This window comes from Peromyscus californicus, unplaced genomic scaffold (assembly GCF_007827085.1).
Source record: "Peromyscus californicus insignis strain IS unplaced genomic scaffold, ASM782708v3 Scaffold_20__1_contigs__length_68692818, whole genome shotgun sequence".
NCBI classification, from domain to species: domain Eukaryota; kingdom Metazoa; phylum Chordata; class Mammalia; order Rodentia; family Cricetidae; genus Peromyscus; species Peromyscus californicus.
Genome location: NW_026294503.1, coordinates 43365927 through 43386022, shown reverse-complemented (window position 1 = coordinate 43386022; position 20096 = coordinate 43365927). Strand labels below are relative to the sequence as shown.

The 20096-nt window shown below is 54.8% G+C and overlaps 1 protein-coding gene across 3 annotated transcripts; it reads left to right on the top strand.

Moving 5' to 3' along the window:
- Positions 1 to 7007: 7007 nt before the first annotated feature.
- Sstr3 (somatostatin receptor 3) lies at positions 7008 to 14666 on the top strand. Of its 3 annotated transcripts, XM_052748278.1 has the most exons (4): positions 7008 to 7681; positions 8087 to 8225; positions 8583 to 9069; positions 11414 to 14666. In XM_052748278.1, the coding sequence occupies exon 4, from the start codon at positions 11453 to 11455 to the stop codon at positions 12737 to 12739; it is 1287 nt and encodes a 428-aa protein (XP_052604238.1). In that variant the 5' UTR covers positions 7008 to 7681; positions 8087 to 8225; positions 8583 to 9069; positions 11414 to 11452; the 3' UTR covers positions 12740 to 14666. The 3 variants fall into 3 exon arrangements, with proteins under 3 accessions (XP_052604238.1, XP_052604236.1, XP_052604237.1); XM_052748276.1 differs by lacking the exon at positions 8583 to 9069 and having other exon boundaries at positions 7012 to 7681; XM_052748277.1 differs by lacking the exons at positions 7008 to 7681; positions 8583 to 9069 and adding an exon at positions 7705 to 7887.
- Positions 14667 to 20096: the final 5430 nt, after the last annotated feature.

The window sequence follows — 20096 nt, the reverse complement described above, 5'->3', positions numbered from 1 at the left end:
AGGACCATCCTCCTCCACCCACTATGTCCAGTGTTAGACGTGGACCAAGCCCGGGCTTGTTTGTTATCAATAAACCCCTGTGTGTTTTGCATCAGATATTGGCTCTGTGGTGGTCTTGCTCTGGGGTCTCATGACATGGGTACAACACAACCAACCAAACAAACAAACAATCAAAACAAAACAACAACCACAAAACCCCCCAAAACAAAACAAAAAAGCCCGTCACACAGTAAGCACAACCATTCTTTCAGAACGAACAGGAGAATAGAAAGGAGAGGGGAAGGCCAAGGACCCAACAGGAAGGACTTCAAATCCTGTAGATCCATGTTTTGCATCCATGGCACATGATGCCATGGTGTGAACCTCCTGGTGTGTACCCCCACCACTCTGGCTTTGATGGCTGCAGTGCACATGGTCTCCTTCCTGGGTTGGCTCTGCTCACTGCCCGTGGTTTTCCTTGACAGCTGCTCCGTGTCTCTGGCATCTCCAGCTCGCCATGATCTCTACTGCATCTTCGGTGTTCTCCTCGGTTTCACACATTGCCCTTTGGAGGACTGACCCCGCCACACCCCACCTGGCCTCTAGGGCTTTCCTGTGAAATCTGGGTGGCTGCCTCCACGATCTTACAGCTCTTCCACTCTACACGCCTGCAAACCCAGGGTCAGATGAACGGCACAAGGTCTGCGATCATCTCAAGCAATAGCTGGTCCTCTACGGACCTCGGCTGTGGCAGCCTCTGAGGGCCTGGGCAGATGAACCTGGTGAAATGAATCCTGGGAAAGTCTTTTAATGAGTTCTTTAACAGCCTGGACTCTGCCAGTGGGTGAGGTTCCGACCAACTCTTGTGATGGTCTCAAGGCATTTTCCCTACTGTTCGGATACAAGGTATTGGCTTCCTTTCTGGTGTGGTCATTCTTGGTTTTTGTTTGGTTGGGTGGTTTTGGTTTTTTGAGGCAGGTTCTCCCTGTGTGGACCTGGTTGGCCTGGAACTCTCCTTGTAGACTAGGTTGGCCTTGAACTCACAGAGATCCCCTGCCTGTGCCTCTAGTTCCTTTTTTTTTTAATGGTGTGAACCTCTTTAGCAATCTATTCCTCACTTAGATCCAACTTTACCCACTCCTTTACTGAGCAAGCTGCACGTTTTTCAAATCCTTTCTCTCCCACTCCTTGCCACCAACATGGCTGAAAGCAGCTGGCAATAACCATGCTGTAGTCTAAATGCTGAAATTCCTTAAAATCTCCTCTGTCAGATTAATTAGTCCATTACCTTTAAGCTCAGCCTCACAAAGTCTCAGGGCATGGGAGAAGCAGGGGCAACTCCTCTGACCTAAGGAAGCATGAGTGATGTGTGGTTCAGTTCACAGTACTGCTCATGTTTCCATCTGAAATTTAACGGGCACTGGCTCTGTCTGCATCTGTCTTAGTCAGGGTTTCTATTGTTGTGATGAAACACCATGACCAAAACAACTTGGGGAGGAAAGGGTTTATTCTCTCACAACTCCATATAACATCCTTATTGCATTCTGGTTTTCTGAGGTTCAACCAGAATGGCCCACCGAGCTCTTGCTCATAGCATTTCGGGTCTCCACCAGCCCACGTCTCCAAGTTTTTTTCAAATTCCTCCCACAAACTAGTTCCGAAGCCTTCCAGACCATATGGGCAAGAATTGTCACAGAAATTATCTCTCTTCTCAGCACCAACCTTTCTGTGGGACCTTTTGTGGTAGCAATGAGATGTCTGAAGTCAATAGCCCAGGGTCTGAATGGTGTATTTTGACTTGCGGTTCCAGGGGTTTCAACCCGTAATCAGCTGCCTCCATTGCTTTTAGACCCGTGGGCACGGAGAAAAGGGCACAGTGGAGGAAAGCTGCTCACCTCCTAATAGCCAGAGAGGAAGAGGAACTAAGGGGAAAGGCCACACAAAAAACATATATGTACTGTGCACTGGGAATGGGTGCAGTGCAGGAACCAGGGACCACGGAGAGGTGGTGTCCATGAGCCAAGCCAAAGCAATGGTCAGCCTCCAATGCAACACCCACCCCTGCAGTCCGTGAATGTAAGGCATGAACTGTTCCCGGCATGCACACCTTCCAGAGCTACACTCCTCCTAAGTGAGAGAATGAATCGCCAGAGAGAAAGCCAGGGACGCCAGAATGCAGACAGAACCCGGGGAAAAGCTGCCGCAACCCAATCTCTGATGAAGACATGGTCCCAGGGTGTCAGCCCAGGGGACAGCTATCACCGAGGAGAGCATCTCGGTGGTCTCTAAGAAAATTCTCACTGGAGCTGGACACTGTGGGTTCCGATGCAGGGCTTTTGGGGCATGGTAGGGTCATGTGGAAATGCTGAGCCCCAGAATAACAAGGTTTTTGTTTTGGAGTAAGCGAGTGAAAGCGCGAAGAACGCTGAGAGGGTGGGAAGAATGAGAACAGGAAATCAAGATTTCTGCTGCACAGGGGCCTGGAGAGATGGCTCAGTGGTTAAGAGCAATGGCTGCTCTACCAGAGGACTGGGGTTTGGTTCCCAACACACACACATACACACACACACACACACACACACACACACACACACACACACACACACGGTGGCTAACAACCATCTGGTGCTCTCTTCTGACCCCCTTTGGTATCAGTCATGCACAGTCACATTCAGGCACAAACTCATATGCAAAAAGTACACTAAAAAAAAAAAATCTCTGTTGTGTGGGGTGACCCACACTTAGGAGCCCCAAACTTGGAAGGTTGGGGCAGGAGGATGCAACATTAATTTGGGCTCCATAGTAAGACCCTATCTCAAAACCACAACGTGTGTGTTGGTGGGGAGGGGTTGGAGAGAGAGAGATCGATGCTTCAGGAGTGTGGTATTTAAACACAACTAAAGGTCAGTGCTGCCTCTGAGACGTCCTGGGGAGGGGAAAAGGGCCACTGGAGGATGGCTGTATTTTATCATTTAAAACCTTTTAGCACAACAGGACTCAGAAACATGTTTGCAAATAACGCTTGAAGAACACAAGAGCAAATCAGAAATGAAAAATAATTGCATTATAGACGAAAAGGAGGCCCAGGGGAGGAAGCGTGCCTCAGAGCAGGCAATGTCTGAGCCTGCTGGAAGGGAAGGGAAGGGAAGGGGAGACAGGGGAGCAGCCTGGGCAAAGGGCCCAGGGCCCTCCTGAGGTTCAGGCGGCACTGATGGTGTGCTGGTAAGAAGAGGAGGGGTAAAGTGGAAGTGTAGGTCGGTAGAGGCAGGTTAACACTAAACACGGTCGCAGGGGCTTGTTCAGTGAGTGACAGGTGGCCCCGAGAGTCTTGAGGAGTCAGACTGTGACTCAGCATTTTAATAGATTCCCGGTTCCTCTTGAGCAGGTTGATTCCGCTCAGCTGTCTAAGGGTCTTTGGGCACGCCAAGAATGAAATGGACACAGGACAGATTCATGGGAGAAAGGCATGTGAGTGGTATTAATAGGCACGGTATGGGAGCGCCCCCCATCTCACTTCCCTCACGGGCAACGGAGTACAAGTGCTCACGGGCTGGGTAGAGAGCGTGGCAGCTGTCTCGTGGGAAGGTGAGGGTTAAATAGAAGGCGTGCTCTGCAGACCCTCCCCTCCCCAGCCCTGCCTGGTAACCAGCTGGTTCCCATCCTCCTGGTGCTGGGAGGCGCCTCTCGTGGCCTTCAGCCCCTGCTTTCAAAGGGAGAAGGGAAGAAGGTCACGGTGTCCTTGATTCTCAAGTACCTTTAGTTAGGAGTCAACGTGAAAAAGCAACACCGGGGTGGGGGGTGGGGGGGAGCTGGTGAGGAGGATGCCGAAGAGTCAGCCAGGTGTGAGAGAGAGAGACAGACAGACAGACAGACAGACAGGAGAGAGAAAAGAGGAGAGGAGGAGGTGAGAAGAGAGGAGAGAGAGGAGATATGCAGAGAGAGACAGAAAGAGAGACAGAGAGAGAAGGAAGAGAGAGATAGAGAGGGGGAGAGACAAAGAGAGGAGAGAAAGAGACAGAAAGAGACAGAGGAGAGAGAGACAGAGAGAGAGGAGAAAGAGAAGAAGAGAGAGAGGAAAGAGAGAGGGGGAGAGAGAAAGAGGAGGAGAGGAGAGGAGAGGAAGAGAGAGAGAGAAGGAGGAGAGAAAGCTCAAAGCTGAAGAGATGAAGCTAGTGCGAGGCTATCCCATGAGCCTCTCCTCCGTTTCCGGCCAGCCAGGGTCAGATCCCCTGCAGCCAGGAGGTGAGGTGGCCTCCACTGCTGCAGAACACTGATGTTCCAAGAGGGGTTTTGCAGTCATGTGGCTGGGGACAGAGCTGGGACTGGAACCCCTCTGTCCAGTGTCCTCAGGTCCCCCCTCCATGCAGGAACTCAGAAGTCAGAAGTGAGTGATGCCCAGGAACTGCCACAGGCTTGGGGGGCGGGGAGTGGCTCAGCCTGTTACCTGCATAACCCCGGGACACGGGAGCTGAAGATGAATCTCAGGGGTGGTTGGTCACATATTTGAGGTCACACAGCCAGTACATAGGCAAAGCTGAGGAGGAGCCAGCAGGGGGTGTCAAACCCAAAGACACCCTTGATGGGGACATTAGTGAGAAAGTTCCAGAGAAGGGGCCAGGAAGGCATCTCGTCTTTTAGAAGACTGGCCTGTTTCAGTAGCTAGGTAACTCCTTGGGTCCATGGCCAGCTCCTGTCTAGGCACCTGTTGGGGAGGAGAGGGGAGGATTTTCTCTGACACCCAGGGAGGGGAGGAGCCTGGATCTGGGCTCTTGCCTGATGGCGGAGGCACTGTTGCTGGCCATGGAGCCCTCTAGTGTGAGGGGGGAGACACCACCACGGTTTTTGCCAAGGCCAAGAGCACGTGGGTGTCCGGCACTGTCGTCTCTATGGGAAAGCCGGCCAGGTACCTAGACAGCCTGACAACCCTGGGTGTCAGGTCCAGCCTGGGATCAGGGATTTGGGATTTGAGCCACCGGCTTCTAGAACCTCAACCCTATAGAGCAAGACTATCCCTCTGGAGTCCCTCTGGGGTCCCTGTGGGGTCCCAGTGTTCCCTGCTCCCAGAACTCTAGGCATGGACTTGTACTTTCCTCTCTCTCCTAGCTCATCAGCGAAAGGGCTCAACAGAAGCCCCAGGTCACTTTTACTGGCAGACGTCTCCTAGAGAAGAGTTGACCCCAGTCTTCTATGTAGGACACCTTTTACCCCCTCTCTTGCTTCCAATGTACCCTCAGGAAACAGGTACCCCTTCTTATCTTTCTGCTACACACTATCCATTCATCTCCCCATCCACCCACCCATGAACTCTGTGAGTGCATCCATCCATCCATCCATCCAACCATCTAACCATCCATCCACCCATCCATCCATCCACCCATCCACCCATCCATCCATCCATCCATCCATCCATCCATCCATCCATCTATCCATTCTTGTACCCACCCACCATCTATCTATCCATCCATTCTTGTATCCACCCATCATCTATCCATCCACCCATCTATCCTTGTATCCACCTATCATCTATCCATTCATGCCTCCATACATGCATCCATCCATTCATCCACGTGTCCATGAATGCATACATGCATCCATCTTCCATCTTCTTTCACCAGTCATGGGATGAATGCCTACTGTGCACCAGGCTGGTGCCAGTCCAGGGTCACCTTGAAGACATGGCTAGAGTTTGCCCTGGGGGGAACTGACAGCCCAATACAGAAAACATTCATGCCCCATCCCCAGAAGAGTCATCATGAAGTACATCACGGCTGTGAGGACAGACTTTGGAAATCCGAGGAGTGAGATTCCCTGTCCTGGGTGAGAACTGTCAACCTGATGATCATTTGTCCCACACATGGGAATAGGGTAAAACCAGTATTTCAGCTGCTGGTGCAGCCTGTGTGAAGACCCTGAGGTTCCTGACTGGCCTCCTGCTCCCATCCTTGCCCTGGATATGACTCAGTGCAGCAGTGAATGAACTGTGGAAATCTAAATCAAGGCACAGACCCTCTCTTCCATTCTCAGAAGCTCCTGGCTCATCGAGTTTGAGAGGACAGATCCCAAGCTGACCGACCGTAAGTACCCCAAGGTTTGGCTGTGACTGCCCTGCCTAGATCCTTGCTTGGTGAAAAGCCAGCTCCTCACCCACCCTCATCGTTCCTAGTCCCATCTCTGCCCTGTTTCCTTAGTTCCAGCCAAGGTTGGAAAGTTGAACTTAATCTTTAGTGATGGGGTGTGGACTGTCTGCTCAGGGCTAGCCTCATCCCTTTCCTCCTTAGAGACCGGAACAAAACTGGAGGCAACAAGGTCTGAGGATGAATGGACAAGTGAATGAATGAATGAATGAAGTTGATGAGCTCAGTTTAGGGAGCCAAAGGGAAGTTGCAGGTAGCAGGCAGCAGGCGGAGTAGGCTGTGGGTGACTGTACTGAAGAGTCACAGAGGACTGTGAACAGAGAAAGACAACCCTGGACTCTGAGGACACATGCAGAGCTGTTCAGAGCTCGCGTCCACTTTAGACCAGCATTGGCCACAGATAGTCACTGTTTACTACTGGGGTCTGTCCAGCTCACCAGTCAAGAGTGAATGGCTTATGTAGGTGGGCACCTGTGACCAATCTGATGTTGGGGACCACCACTCTTATGCCTCAGCAAAGCCAAGTATTCCCCTCCCAGGGAGCTCGTTAGTTGGTGTGTTATGAACAATGGCCTTCAAGTGTGGTTGTTACATTTCAAATTGTATCAGTTTGAAGAGGGGGAATTTGTTTTCTCACCGTGTATCTTTGACTTTGGGCTCTTGGTTCTCAAAAGCCAAAATACCTACTTCCTATCCCATCTCTGGGCTCCTCTGTCCAGATCCAACTGACCCCCAGATCACAGTCCCTATCTGCCTTCTTCCGGACCTGTCTCCCTGCCCTTGGGATTCTCAACGGGAGAGATGTGGGTTCGGAGCCTACATCTCGGTGCCCATCCTGCCTTCTCCCTCCTCATCCCGCTGCGCAGCCCCCTTCCTCACGGAGAAGTACGTCCTGGGGTTCTGGGGCTATCCTGCCTCTGGCAGCCAGCTCCCCGTCTCCGCTGCTCCCCTCTTTTGTTCAAGTCCCTGCGGGAGCCAAGGCCAGCGTGGGTGGCTGAAATCTCCTCGGTAACGGGATCTGCCTCTCCCTCTCCCGGCCTCCGCCCCTAACCTGCTGCCCCTCAGTCTGGTACCTACTGTCCGGCCCTCAGCCCCTCCTCCTGGCCCCTCCCGCACCCTCCTGCTCCCCCCCTCTGCTGGCTCTCCATGTCACCATCTGTGGCACAATCCTTCTCTGTCACTGTCCCTACCACCCCCTCTTTCTCCTTCCTCCTGCCTCCCTCTGTCCCTGCCTTTCTCTGCATCTCTCCCTGTTCCTCCGTCGGTCCGTTCTCTTCTCTCCTCTCTCCTCCTCTGTCCCTGCTCCTCGCCAGGCATCTCTCCTCACTCCCCCTCATTCTGCCTTTCCACCCACACGCTGTCTCCTCTCCCTCTCCTCTCTCTCCACCTCCGACCCCCCTCCTTTCCTTATTTCCTATTGGCTTCTTATGTCCCCTGCTCTCTTCACATTCCCATCACCTTGGGAAGTGACTCCTGCCACCCCCCACTGGGTGCTGTCTGAAGACCCCATTCTGTGTCCTGCATCCTCCACAGAGTCCTGGAGATGGGGGATGACAGACAAGGTGCAGGTGAGAAGTCAGGCTGGGGACCAGCTGGGAGGGACAATGTGGGCTGACGTGGTCGCCGAGGGCCTAGGAAGGGCCTGAGCCCACGAGCGCTGGAGGTGTGGGCACCGTATGGGACCCCAGCTGGTTGTACTCTAGTGGTGCCTGGCTGCAGGATGTTACCCGGCCTCGTGACTACAAAAGGGAGCTCTTGCCCTGTGGGCAGGCAGGTAAGGAGGCTGGGCTCAAGGAGATCTTGGAGGGTGGGATACCTGAGCGCTTTCTCTGACCAAGTTGAATTTAGGGCTGAGTCTAGGGCTAGCAGAGTAGAGAGATCCAAACAGCAATGAGGGAGGCTTTTTGGTGAGCTCGGTGTGGGTGTAAGGTAGGAAGGGCTATTAATCTCGGCAACTTGTGCCATCATTCCAGAATCTTGGAGCCTCCATACAGCAGAATGTCAGAACCGGACCAAACCAGATGCACGCTGCTGTCTGGGCCTGCTTGGTGGCACTCGTGAGTGCCCCTTCCTGCTGGGAGTGGAGCATCTGCCATGCAGCAACCCTGCGAGGTGGGTATGCATGTCTCCATTGGAGGAGGAGACTAGAACCAGAGAGAAGGGACTTATCCAAGGTCACAGAGTAGTTTGCCATCAGCAGAACCCAAGTCCCCTGCTCAGGGCTTGAGGGGGTGCTCCTGGGAGTTAGGCCCCCAGCCTAGGGCTTCTGTCAGTCACCGTTAACTCACAAAACCCCAGCCTCTTTGGAGGAAGGGCCAGGGGTGCAGAGGACAGGCAGATGGCAGAGCCAGCCAGGGGTCCTCAGCTTGCATTGACTTTTGACAACTCCCAGCCGGAGGACTTTAAGGTCCAGTAGACAGAATCTGTTTTGAATCTGTTTTCTCACTCACCATTTGGGTAACCTTGCAGAAGCCGCTACATCTCTCTGAGGTTCAACTTCTTCCCTCATCCCTCCTTTCTGGGCTCTGCTAGGGTCTCGGGGTGTGAATTTAAAGCCTCGGCCCAGGAACGTCCTTGCACTTTGGAGTTCTACGTTCTAACAGGCTTGTTTCTGTTAGTACTTACTGAGTTCTGGGTGCTAGGCTAGGTGTTGAGCGAAAGCACTTTGGAGGGAGTGGGCGTTGAATGAGAGGGAAATGAGAGCAATGGGGGCGTCTTGCATGCCCGAGGGGCCATCCTTAGTTGCTGTGGGGCTTGGGAGCGGTAACTCACCCTCTCTGTGTGTCTCTCCCCTCCTGAACAGTCCCCTGAGGAGATTCCACCCCCAGCTTTCAGGCAAGCTTGTGCCAAAGATAAACCAGACAGGGAGGCAAAGTCCCTCCCTCCCTTCCAAGGAGGAATTAGATCAGGCACAGGATTCCAGATCCTTAAAGAAAAGACGGCATTGAAATTGCAGGTCTGTCTTCCCCGGGTGAAAAGATGTGATTTCCGTGTTCTGGCACCTGCCTGGCCTGTCAGCTCTGACAGCAAGGAGGGTGTCTTGGAGGGAGGCCAGGGTACCAGGAGGTGATGCTCCACCCCTGAGTCTAAGGAGGGTCTGGCTGGGTAGCTGTGTTCCTGTGTGTGTGTGTGTGTGTGTGTGTGTGTGTGTGTGTGTGTGTGTGTGTGCTCGCGTGTGTGGGGCTGGAGGGGCCATGCTTGGAGCACACCCTGGGCTTCCCCGAGGGCATCCGTGCTGGAAGTCTGGAAATGAGGTCTGCCTGGATCTCAGCAATTCTCTGTGCCTGGCGCTCTCCTTTCTCCTGCAGTCCTGAGTGTCTTTGATTGGCCAGTCTGCGGGAAAGCTAGAAAAAGGCACTGTGTAAAGCAGGTAGGCAGGGTGGCCGGGTGACAGAGAGTGCCCCACCTCCACCCTGGGAGCAAAAGTGTAAGGTCCTAGAACTCACAGTTCCTGGCCTGGGATGGTCGACTCCAGCTGTCTGGAGCTGCGACATTCTCTGATTAAAAGTCACAGGGCCTGAAAACCTGACTCTGGGATCCACGGCTATGTCCCAAGAATTTAAATTGCCATCTCTAGGCTCCTGTGGGTCTGAGGCTTTGGGCCCATGGTCCAGAGTTCAAGAGCACAGACACCAGCCAGGCAAGCTCTGCCTAGGCCAGCAGGATAGTGAGACCAGCACCGTACCGTAGGGGCCTGTGCTAGCCTAGCCTCAGTCTGCCAGCCTGTAAAATAGGGTGACAGGTCACAGGTACTCCTATACATGCTCCTTCCTGGTTGTGGCTCCCCTTAGCTCCTCCTGGCCAGTTGGTGAGGACAGCAGGAACACTTTGTGTTCTGGCACAGTTCTGAGACACCAGCTTTTCCTGAAGTCTTCTGGGGTCTGGGCTCAGCAAGGAACAGCCAGCTCTGTGAAGACATTTCAGGATCCCACAGCTCACTGCCCAGATTCATCAGACCCAGCTCAAGAGAGCTGAGGATGTAGCAGGTTGAGAACCAGTTGGGGGCTCCCTCCCAGCCAGGAGCTTGGAGGCTGCGGAAAGCCTAGCCAATCGGGAGTGTGGCAGAGAAGAGCCTTGGCACTCTGCCAGGGATCCTTTGCCATCCTTGGCATCACCATCCTGGCACTTGGTGCTGTTGTATGCTCCCTACTCAGGAGCATGCTGGGAGATGGGGGCTTCCCCTTCCCAGGAGCCTGCTACTTCCAGAGCCTCATCGGGATACCCGAAGCACTCTCAGTTTCTAGAGGAGGGGTCCAGACCAGGGGAGGTGGCAACACAGATCTGAGAAGGATAGCTTCTTAGCTTAGAGACTTCCCCTTCACTCCGCTCTGCAGGGTAGAGTTGGAAGCACTCAGGATCCAGGATCCAAGGGAACTGGTAGGGGCAGGCAGAAAGGTCCATGGGCTGGAAAAAGATGGGGCAGAGGGTCAGGCTCATGGGAGGGGCTGCCCTTAGCCTCTTACCCGGGAGTTCCAGAAGCAACAACCTGCTGAGCAGGCCTGAGGGGTTCCCTTCCTCCAGTCCCCACTCTGCAGCCCACTCCTTCACAAGGCTGCCCACTCTGGGCTCCTCTGACTCATCTGATGCCTCACTCATTGGTGCAGGATGTGATGGAGTGAAGGGAGAGCTGGGGGGACAGTGGAAAACGGTCCAGGGTTGCATGAATCTCAGTGATGCAGGAGAGCTGAGTCCAGCAGGGGAGCCCAGCAGAGTCCTCAAAGCCCAGGCACAGAGTCGGGATAAAAGGACCTCACCAAGTGCCAGGGAATGTCTGTTCCTGCCAGCTGGTGCCCCCTCCTGCTCAGCCCAGGACCCATAGCCCTGCAGCTGGGGGAATGTAGCTTCCAGATGCCTTGGAGACTTCTCATCACCTGTTTGTCTGGACGGAGAAGGGGTCCAGGCACCCATTCTTACATTTACAGTCATCCCTCCAGGCAGGGCTTTAGGTAGAGGACCCCATGTGATGGCCGGGGTTAGAGAGGTGCTGACGACTTCCAGGAGAGGAGACACCATCAGCTCATTGCCATCCTGTTTGGAATTAGAGATCTGAGGAAAGCTTTGGGCTCTGCTAGAAACGACACACCTATTTATTTTATCTGGAGTTGGGAGGACTTGAAGTCTCGTCTGAGAAATAGGAATAGCATCCCTCACCTTACTGGTCTGTGCAGAGCACAAGATGCTCCTCCAGCTCTGAGCTGTCACATAGTAGGTCTCCAAATTCAAGGTAGCAGTGGTCGAGTGGCACAGAGGAAGGATTCTCTGACACAACTAAGCTGTGTTCTCCCTCCCCCCTCCCGTAGGCCAGGAGTAATTGATTGCTGACCGGCCTCTCATTGGCCATGGCCACGGCTGCCTATTCTTCATCAGTGCCCACAACCTTGGACCCTGGGAACACATCCTCAGCCTGGCCCCTGGACGCTACCCTGGGGAACGCATCTGCCGGTGAGAGTCTGGCAGGCCTGGCTGTCAGCGGCATCTTGATCTCTCTGGTGTACCTGGTGGTGTGCGTGGTGGGTCTGCTGGGCAACTCGCTGGTGATCTACGTGGTCCTGCGGCACACAACCAGTCCATCAGTGACCAGTGTCTATATCCTCAACCTGGCCCTGGCTGATGAGCTCTTCATGCTAGGGCTGCCCTTCCTGGCTGCGCAGAATGCACTGTCCTACTGGCCCTTTGGCTCGCTCATGTGCCGTCTGGTCATGGCCGTGGATGGCATCAACCAGTTCACCAGCATCTTCTGCCTCACCGTCATGAGCGTGGACCGCTACCTGGCCGTGGTGCACCCCACACGCTCGGCCCGCTGGCGCACGGCACCCGTGGCCCGCACAGTCAGTGCGGCCGTCTGGGTGGCCTCGGCTGTGGTGGTGCTGCCTGTGGTCGTCTTCTCAGGAGTGCCCCGGGGCATGAGCACATGCCACATGCAATGGCCAGAGCCAGCGGCTGCTTGGCGAGCAGCCTTCATCATCTACACGGCTGCACTGGGCTTCTTTGGGCCCCTGCTGGTCATCTGCCTATGTTACCTGCTCATTGTGGTGAAGGTGCGGTCGACCACGCGGCGCGTGCGCGCGCCATCTTGCCAGTGGGTGCAGGCACCTTCTTGCCAGCGGCGGCGGCGTTCTGAGCGCCGGGTCACGCGCATGGTGGTGGCTGTGGTGGCGCTCTTCGTCCTCTGCTGGATGCCCTTCTATTTGCTCAACATCATCAACGTGGTGTGCCCGCTGCCCGAGGAGCCCGCCTTCTTCGGCCTCTACTTCCTGGTGGTGGCACTGCCCTACGCCAACAGCTGTGCCAACCCCATCCTCTACGGCTTCCTCTCCTACCGCTTCAAGCAGGGCTTCCGCAGGGTCCTGCTGAGACCGTCCCGTCGTGTACGGAGCCAGGAGCCAGGGTCCGGCCCTCCAGAGAAGACTGAGGAGGAGGAGGAGGAGGAAGAAGAGGAAGAGGAGAGACGAGAGGAGGAGGAGAGGAGGGCTCAGAGAAGGAAGGAGATGAACGGAAGGGTCAGTCAGATCGCACAGCCTGGCACCAGTGGACAGGAGCCCAGCACAGGATCTGCCAAGGAGCAGCAGCTTCTACCCCAGGAGGCGGCAGCTGGGGACAAGCCTAGCACCCTGAGCCACCTGTAAGGACTTCAAAGGACCAGCAATGGCCCAGAGAAAGGCAGAGGCTGTGCCCGGCCTAGGGACCTGAGTACCAGCTACATGCAGTGATCTGAGCAAGCAGCAGCTTACGCGACTTCATTGACACCACTGTCCTGGCCATCCTTGGGCCACCGAGGTTCAGGATCCAATGACAGAATGTTCAGGGGCCTAGGTTCTGCCCCTCTGTGCTGGGGCCTGCTGTGTGCCCGTTGGCAGGTCCTCTGCCCTCTCTGGGCCTTGCTTTCTTCTTTTGACTCAGGGATGGGTACAATGAGGCCCCAATGGGCCCTGTCATAAGAGGGGTCTGGAGGGTGTCGTTACTGGGGGGACTCTCCCGAGCCCAAGTTAAGGTGATGTGGGCAGGCTGACCAAGAAACAAGGTATCTTGGGTGTCGGTCTGTATCTTGGCCCTCAGGGAGATACAGCAGGGCTTGGAGAATCAGGGACGCAGGTGAGCCGGGGGCTTGGCTGAAGCCCAGAGGAAGTGTAAGACGGTAGGGTGGGATGCCACTGCTTAGGACCCAGCTCAGCCCTTGCCATGCTGCTGTGTGGCCTCGGCCACTCTGTTCCTGCCTAGGCTTCCTACCTCTCCTGCTGGACAGCCCAATGTCCTGTAGGCCCTCATCCCAGTGTCTCAGTGCTGGGTCTCCTGTGCTCCTGGACATGAGGGGAGGATGTTTTCAGAAGGCAGACGAAGCCAAGCTTCAGGGGTTCTCACTATTTGGACCCCTCTGGGGCCTACATCTGACGTATGCTTCTAATTTTGTATTCCTTTTCTCGGGGAGGGACCACATGCCACACAGGCTCAGGCCACCCACAGCCTGACTCACCCTATTTAGGTCAGGTACCTTGTCCCCAGGGCAGAGTCTGTGGCAGCCTGAGGGGATGAGAGAGAGGAGGAGGATGGCCAAGATGAAGGAGAGGGAACAGAGGCAGTAAGAAGGGGAGGGGAGAGGAGGGAGGAGGGAACAGAACTGTGCTGTGGTCTTGAACCAACCTTCGCCCCTTGGGCTAAGCTCAGTCGCAGCATTTGATGGTCTGCGGAGCTGAGGAGAGGGGCCACAGTAGAGATCCTGGGAGTGGGCCTGGCTCCTCAGGACACTAGGGAGGGGTGGTAAGCCCTTGGTGGGGGTCAGAGCTCCCCATCCTCTGTGTTCCCAGGGCTCCAGACAATATAAAGAGGCTAACAGGCTGTCATGGGCAGTAAGTAGCAACTGCCCCAGGCTGAGCCAGGGCTCTACCCTGCCCCCCTCCCAGAGATGGCCCTTTTGGTCCCAACAAAGCTGGCCTTGGAGAGGTTGGAGCTTCTGCCTCAACCCCCACCCTACTCTGCAAAGGTAGGGTCCTCAGGGAACCCACAAATCCAGAAGCTGGGAAACCTGCATCTTCTATTCACCTCAAGCCGCTTGGCCAGGCCCTCCCCCGCTGGGTCTCAGTATCCTCACCATGGTGTGGATGTGGTTCCCTAGCTTGCCAGGAATCCAGGAGGAAACTGAGTCATGCTGGCTAAGTCACTGCTCACCACGATGGAGCTACTTACGGGATACAAAGTGGAGGTACCCCCAACTCAGGCTCAGCCCACATCCTGCCTGTGAGTGATCTCTGTGGCAGCTACTGGGGTGAAGGTATTCGTGAGAAACGGGATGCAGGAGGTCAGAGGCCAAGGGTCAGAGAGCATGCAGGCCACCCTGTGAGGAGGAAGTTTACAAACTCAGGCATGTGGGGAGCATGAGGCCCAGCCCTGAGGTTCCTCTGAGGAGGAGCTTGGGCAGAAGTGAGCAGTCTAACCTTCCTGGGTGGGGCAGGGGAGCTGTGCCTTGCAAAAGGAGTTGGGTGGCCAACTGGGAAATCTTTGCTGCTTCTGACCCTAGCTCCTGTCAATAAAGATAGTGACTGGGCCATTTCCTCTGTACGTCCTGATGGGTGAGTGTGCAGATCGTGTGGCTTCTTTTCATTTGGCTTCATAGTCCTTCCAGGGTCATATAGATGCCCTTAAGAGTTTGAGCCTTGAAGAGCAGCACCGGAAACAACAGACACTTATTATTATCCAAACAGCAAATCTCAAAGCAGAAAGGTGATTGACTACAACTAAGTCACATGACGGTCTCCTGGGCCAATCCACAAAGACAAGGCTGTGGGGGTGATGACTGGTCAATGTCTACCTTTCCAGCCAGACAGAAGTGAGGCAGTGTGATGGACAATATAATCTGGCCAGTGGGGTAGTGGGAGGGGCAGGGTGGTGAGGGGAAGGGCCAGACAGCAGCATAGGCTGAGTGTGCATAGGCTTTCTGTGGCTACTATGTCTAGGTACAATAACACAGGAGTGTGTGTGTGTGTGTAGCTTTGTTCAGCGCATGGCTTTGTTCAGTGTATGGCCATAAACATGTGTCCAAAGTGTTCTCAGGCAGGTATGTGCAGGTACAAGCAATGGGCCAGCCAGTGCCTGGGCGTTACCTGGAAGTGTCCATATGGGCCGGGGTTTCTCTGCTGCTCCCATGACTCTGAACTTAGCGACATTGGGAGCCACTGCTGGGGCATGCTGAAGTCCATGTGCATGTGTCTATATGCATCTGAAAACAGGGCCGGCGTGATGCAGCTGTATCTCCAGGGCCTGCCTGGCAGGGCAGCTATGGCCCTTCCCATGAGTCTCTGGAATGAAGACGTGAACAGGGCCACTGGGGCCACAGTCACACAGGAGGAGCCTGCTTTGGAGCTGTGATTGGGAATAAATAAGGGTGTGAGGGGCAGGCAAGGGAAACCGAAGGAGCTTGCTTTGGGGTTTGGGGACTGGAATCTATGATTTAGTCCTGAGCAGAGAAAGAAAGGCAGTGACCATCAAGCCTGCCTCTGTCCTCCTCTTCGGCAATGGAAGTTACTGACTTACCTTGATCTTGTCGCTCAGAAGTGGTTGCCAGGCAACAGCCCATGGCCACCAGCTTCTGGATGGGGACTTTGTGCATCAGCAACAGCATGATGGGAGAAGAGCTTGGAGTCTGCAGAGCCTGAGGCTGGGGAGGACAAGGCTACCGATTGTTGGGACCCCCTCTTTACCCGCAGATGATGTAGGCCACTGCCCCAAAGGGAGATGACAACTGGGCTCCATAGATCCTCAGGAGTAGAAAAGTCTTGAGTAGAGGGACCCCAGGCTGTGTTGCAAGGGAACTCTTAGAGGTGAGCAAAGTGTGGTCTTGACAAAGTCTCAGGGCTCTTCCTGCTACTGGTAACCCTCAGGCTCTCGTGGAGTCCATTATAAAGCTGTGGGGAGAATGTATGACCTAAAAGTCATGAGAGGGTCTGGAGAGGTGGAGAGAGGTTAAAAAGAGTGCATGCTTCTTTTCCAGAGGACTGGAACCCACTACTGGGCTGTCATGGAGAGAAGGAGGCTAGGGTACATGGGCATGGCTCCTGCATCTGGATGTTCCCAGGTGGCCACTTGTGAATCGCTACCCTTTGGGTACCGTGAGGAAGGAGAGTATATGTGTGTGCTGGGAGAGCATAGTGGGTATGCACAGAGGGAGGTGTTGGAGGCTGAGTGTGCCAGACAGAGGGGCTGGTGTGTGTTGAGGCTCCACAGTTAGGCATTGCAGCCAGCAAAATCATGGGAGGAAAGAGTAGGGGTGAAGTCCCATGATGAGGCAGAGGCTGTAAAGGCATGGTGTCCTGGAGAGTTAGCTCCTGGGAGACGGGGGTGGGGGTGGGGTGGTGGGGTGGGGTGGGTGGGAGGGGGTGGGTGGGACTGGAGTATGCCCTTCCCAGTCCCTGTATGGAAATCTTAACCTGTTTCTTTTGGAAAGAAGGTCGTTATAGACGGAAGTGGGGAGGGAAGTCGTGCTCAATACAATGTGTGTCCCCAGGAAAAGAGCTTTGAACGCACACATCCACAAGAACAGCTCAGAAGTAAAGGTCAGGGTGATAGGGTGGGGTGGCACACACCTGTGACCCCAGCATTTGGGAAGCTGAGCATTACCCTGAGTTCAAGGCCAGGTTGTACCACATAGGGAGCCCCTGTCTTAAAAACCCAGCCTCCCACAAAGACCAGAGGGATACTTCTCCAAGCCCAGGGATATTGAAAGTGCCACCAAACTCCCCAAAGCCAGGAGGAGGCTTGGAACAGACTCATATTCCTCCGAAGAGATACCAGGCTGATGACTTGGTCCTGGGTCATAATAAACTTGTATGTGTGCATCTCCGTGTGTGTGTGCACGCGCATGTGCATGAGTGCACACATGTGTGTAGGCCAAAGGCTATGTTGGGTGTCTTCCCAATCTCTCCAAGTTTATCTTTTGAGACAGGATCTCTCCCTGTCCAGTGTTAGGGCTACAGGGATGTGTGACCATGAGCTGCTTTTTAACCAGGGATCCGAACTCAGGTCCTCACCGTGGTGAAGGGGGCTCTTTACCAGCTAAGCCATCTCTTTAGCCCTCGTTTTCTCTTTTTCAAGGTGAAGCCTCCCTTTGTAGCGCAGGCTGGCCTGGACCGCGTGGCCATCCTGCCTCAGTCTCCCAAGAGCCGGGATAACAGGCAGGCACTGCCACCTCTGCCAACACAATAACCTTTTGTTCCTGTCGCCCCCAGCTGTGGCACTTGCTAAGACCACTGCCCATTTGCCATATGGTGTTAGTGGCCTCTCCCCTCCCGGGGGCCCAACAAGATCTGCCAAGCCAACCTGCTCATCCTTCATGCAACACGTGGTGAGCGGGCACTGTTAACTGCCAAAGACTCAGCCCAGAGGCCAGATGGTTTGTCTAGGAGCCAAGGCGGAGACAGCAGAGTGCCAGTGTGTAGACACTGTGGACTCAGACTGCCTGTGCTTAAGGCCCAGCTCATCCGTTCACTCGCCATCTGACCTGGAGCCAGTGAATGAGCCTCTCCCGGCCTCAGTTTCTTCTCCACTGGGCGAAGGAGTTGCTTAGGTCGTTGAACGAGTTAAAGTTCGCAGAGCTTAGGCCAGTGCCTGGCGCCCACAGGTACTGCACAAGCGTTTTCAGAAGTATTTCCGTCCACAGGACAGATGGGCAAGACCTTCTGGTGAGGTCCGGGATGTTACAGTTGTTGCCCAATATCATGACCAGGAAGAAGACCAAGAACAGGGCCATTCTCCTGCCTCAGCCTCCCCAGTGCTAAGTGGATAAAGTGATGCTAGGGGTTGGGGTGCTCTGAGACTACCTTGTGCCAGCTTCCTGGTAGCACACCATACCCCTGGGAAGTATATATATCGCAAAGGAGATACCCAGGCCACACAGGCCCAGCACCCCAAACCCTGCAGCATTGGGCAGGCACTCCAGAGTGCTGTGGTGTGGGGGGTGAATCGGGGATGCACATGTGTACAGTTTTTCTTTCTCACTGGCTCCAGAGAGCGCCTCATTCTCCCTAGGGATCCAGGTACCTGGGATCCTGGCCACATCCTCTGCTACTGTCTTGTTGCAGGTGGGGAAACTGAGGCCTGGGGTGGGGGGGCAGGCTGTTTCAAAGCTTTGCAGAGAAGGGACAGAATGTCCTCTTTCAGTCCGGCTGCATTAATGGCCAGGAAATGTGTCAATATTTGCTCAAGAGAACTGCCGCCTCACCGCCCTTGGTCAACACCTCGGGAGCTGGCTTGGTTTCTCCATCTGTGAGACTATGGTTGGGTCTGAGCTCTGCTAGCCCTCCACCAGGGAGGTCTCTGTAGGCTCTGGCTGCAATAAATGGGCAAACACAACGATTTACATGTGGCTTGTAAGTGGCAGGGGTGTTCTTGGCCACACACAATCAAGGGAACTCCAGATCCTAGCTCAGAGTGCCTCGGGCCTGGGCGGAGCCTCAGTTCCCTCATTCCTGAAGTGCACCCCACAATCCCATCTTACAGGACTGTCACAGGACTGCAAGGTGACCCGATGACTCCCGCTCAGGTCAGCCCAGTGCTCCCTGTGTCCGCCAGGGGGCGCCGCTGGACCTCAGAGCACCGCTCCTCCTCTTCGCTCAGATTCGGCTTTATTCGGCCACTGTCGGATTCCACCCGGCTGTACCCGACTCTGTTCGTTTTGGTTCGGTAATAATCGACTCTGTTCGGCTCTACTCGGCCGTACTCGGCTGGATTCAGCTTTGCTAGGCTTTGTTCGGTAGGACGGGGCTCTGTTCGGCTCTTTTCGGACATGTTCGGCTCCTCTCCGGTCTAGGCTTCCGCGTTGTGGGCCTTGAACTCTTCCTGTCTCTCTTGGCTGGGCCTGGAGGGTCTAGCCTGGGTCGCTCAATAGAGCGGGACTCAGTAAAGCCAATTTGGAGCTGTCCTCACGGGACTGTAGGTCAGAGGGACCCTGCCCACTTTCTGGGGTGCTGAGGTTTGGAAGAATAAACGCGGCTCTCCAGCCAGGCTGGACTGGCGGGGTGCTGGGTGCCGAGCCGCAGGCTGGCTCTCTCCAGGAGGTGGCGCCCTCCTCTCCATTAGTTCAGACGTTAACTTGGCAGTGACCTTGAACTACAACTATGAATTAGCATTCACGATTCACGCAGCTGACTTCTGGCGTCACCAAGTCACTGCCCTGGCTCCTGGAAGTCAGAAAGGGCGGGAGTGAGCGGAGAAACAGACTCATACCGTGGGACTCCGGCCTTGGTGACATAGTTCGGGCTTTCTGTGTCTGGGTACATATTTGCTGATAGAGGTTTATGAAACAGTATGGAGGGCATCATGGGCCCTGGGGGTACCTACTGGCAGGTGTGCTGACAAAAATGAGTGCACGCCGCAGCATACGGGGCTTAACCGAAGTAGCCAGGAGGAAGCACCCTTTGGCTGCCTGTTCCCAGACACTCATACAGTCCCGGAGTCAAGACAGTCTTGACTCAGAGACAGCGCCAGGCAGTGGTGGCACACGCCTTTAATCTCAGCCCTCGGGAGGCAGAGTCAGGCGGAGTGAGTTCGAGGCCAGCCTGGGCTACACGGTGAAACCCCCGTCTGGAAAAACAAAACACTCAGAGAAGTAAGGACACTTACCCAGGGTCACACAGTTGGAAGAAGAACATGCAACAGAGCCATAATCCAAGTCTGTCTGTCTGTCTACGCCAGGACTGGAGCTCTGTCTCAAATCTGCCTGACCTGGCCTGGGACATCCTCATGGCTGAGGTCAGTGGCTTGGAGCCTCTTGGACTGTTAAGGTGGAGTGAGCAGCCTGGGCCTGCAAGTGGGGTGCCGAGCGTAGTGGGGTGCACAGTACTAGGCACACAGCTGGCCTCCAAACACAACCGTGCCTGTCACCTTTTTCCTGCTTCTCCCTATTCCATCCATCTTTTCTTTCATCCGTTTTTTTTTTTTTTTTTTTTCTTCCAGCTTTCTGCACCAGAGACCGGAGACTGCCTGGTGCTGTCCCCA

What these genes read in the sequence shown, in the direction of transcription:
- Sstr3 (XM_052748278.1), top strand. Translation starts at nt 11,453, where the DNA reads ATGGCCACGGCTGCCTATTCTTCATCAGTGCCCACAACCTTGGACCCT.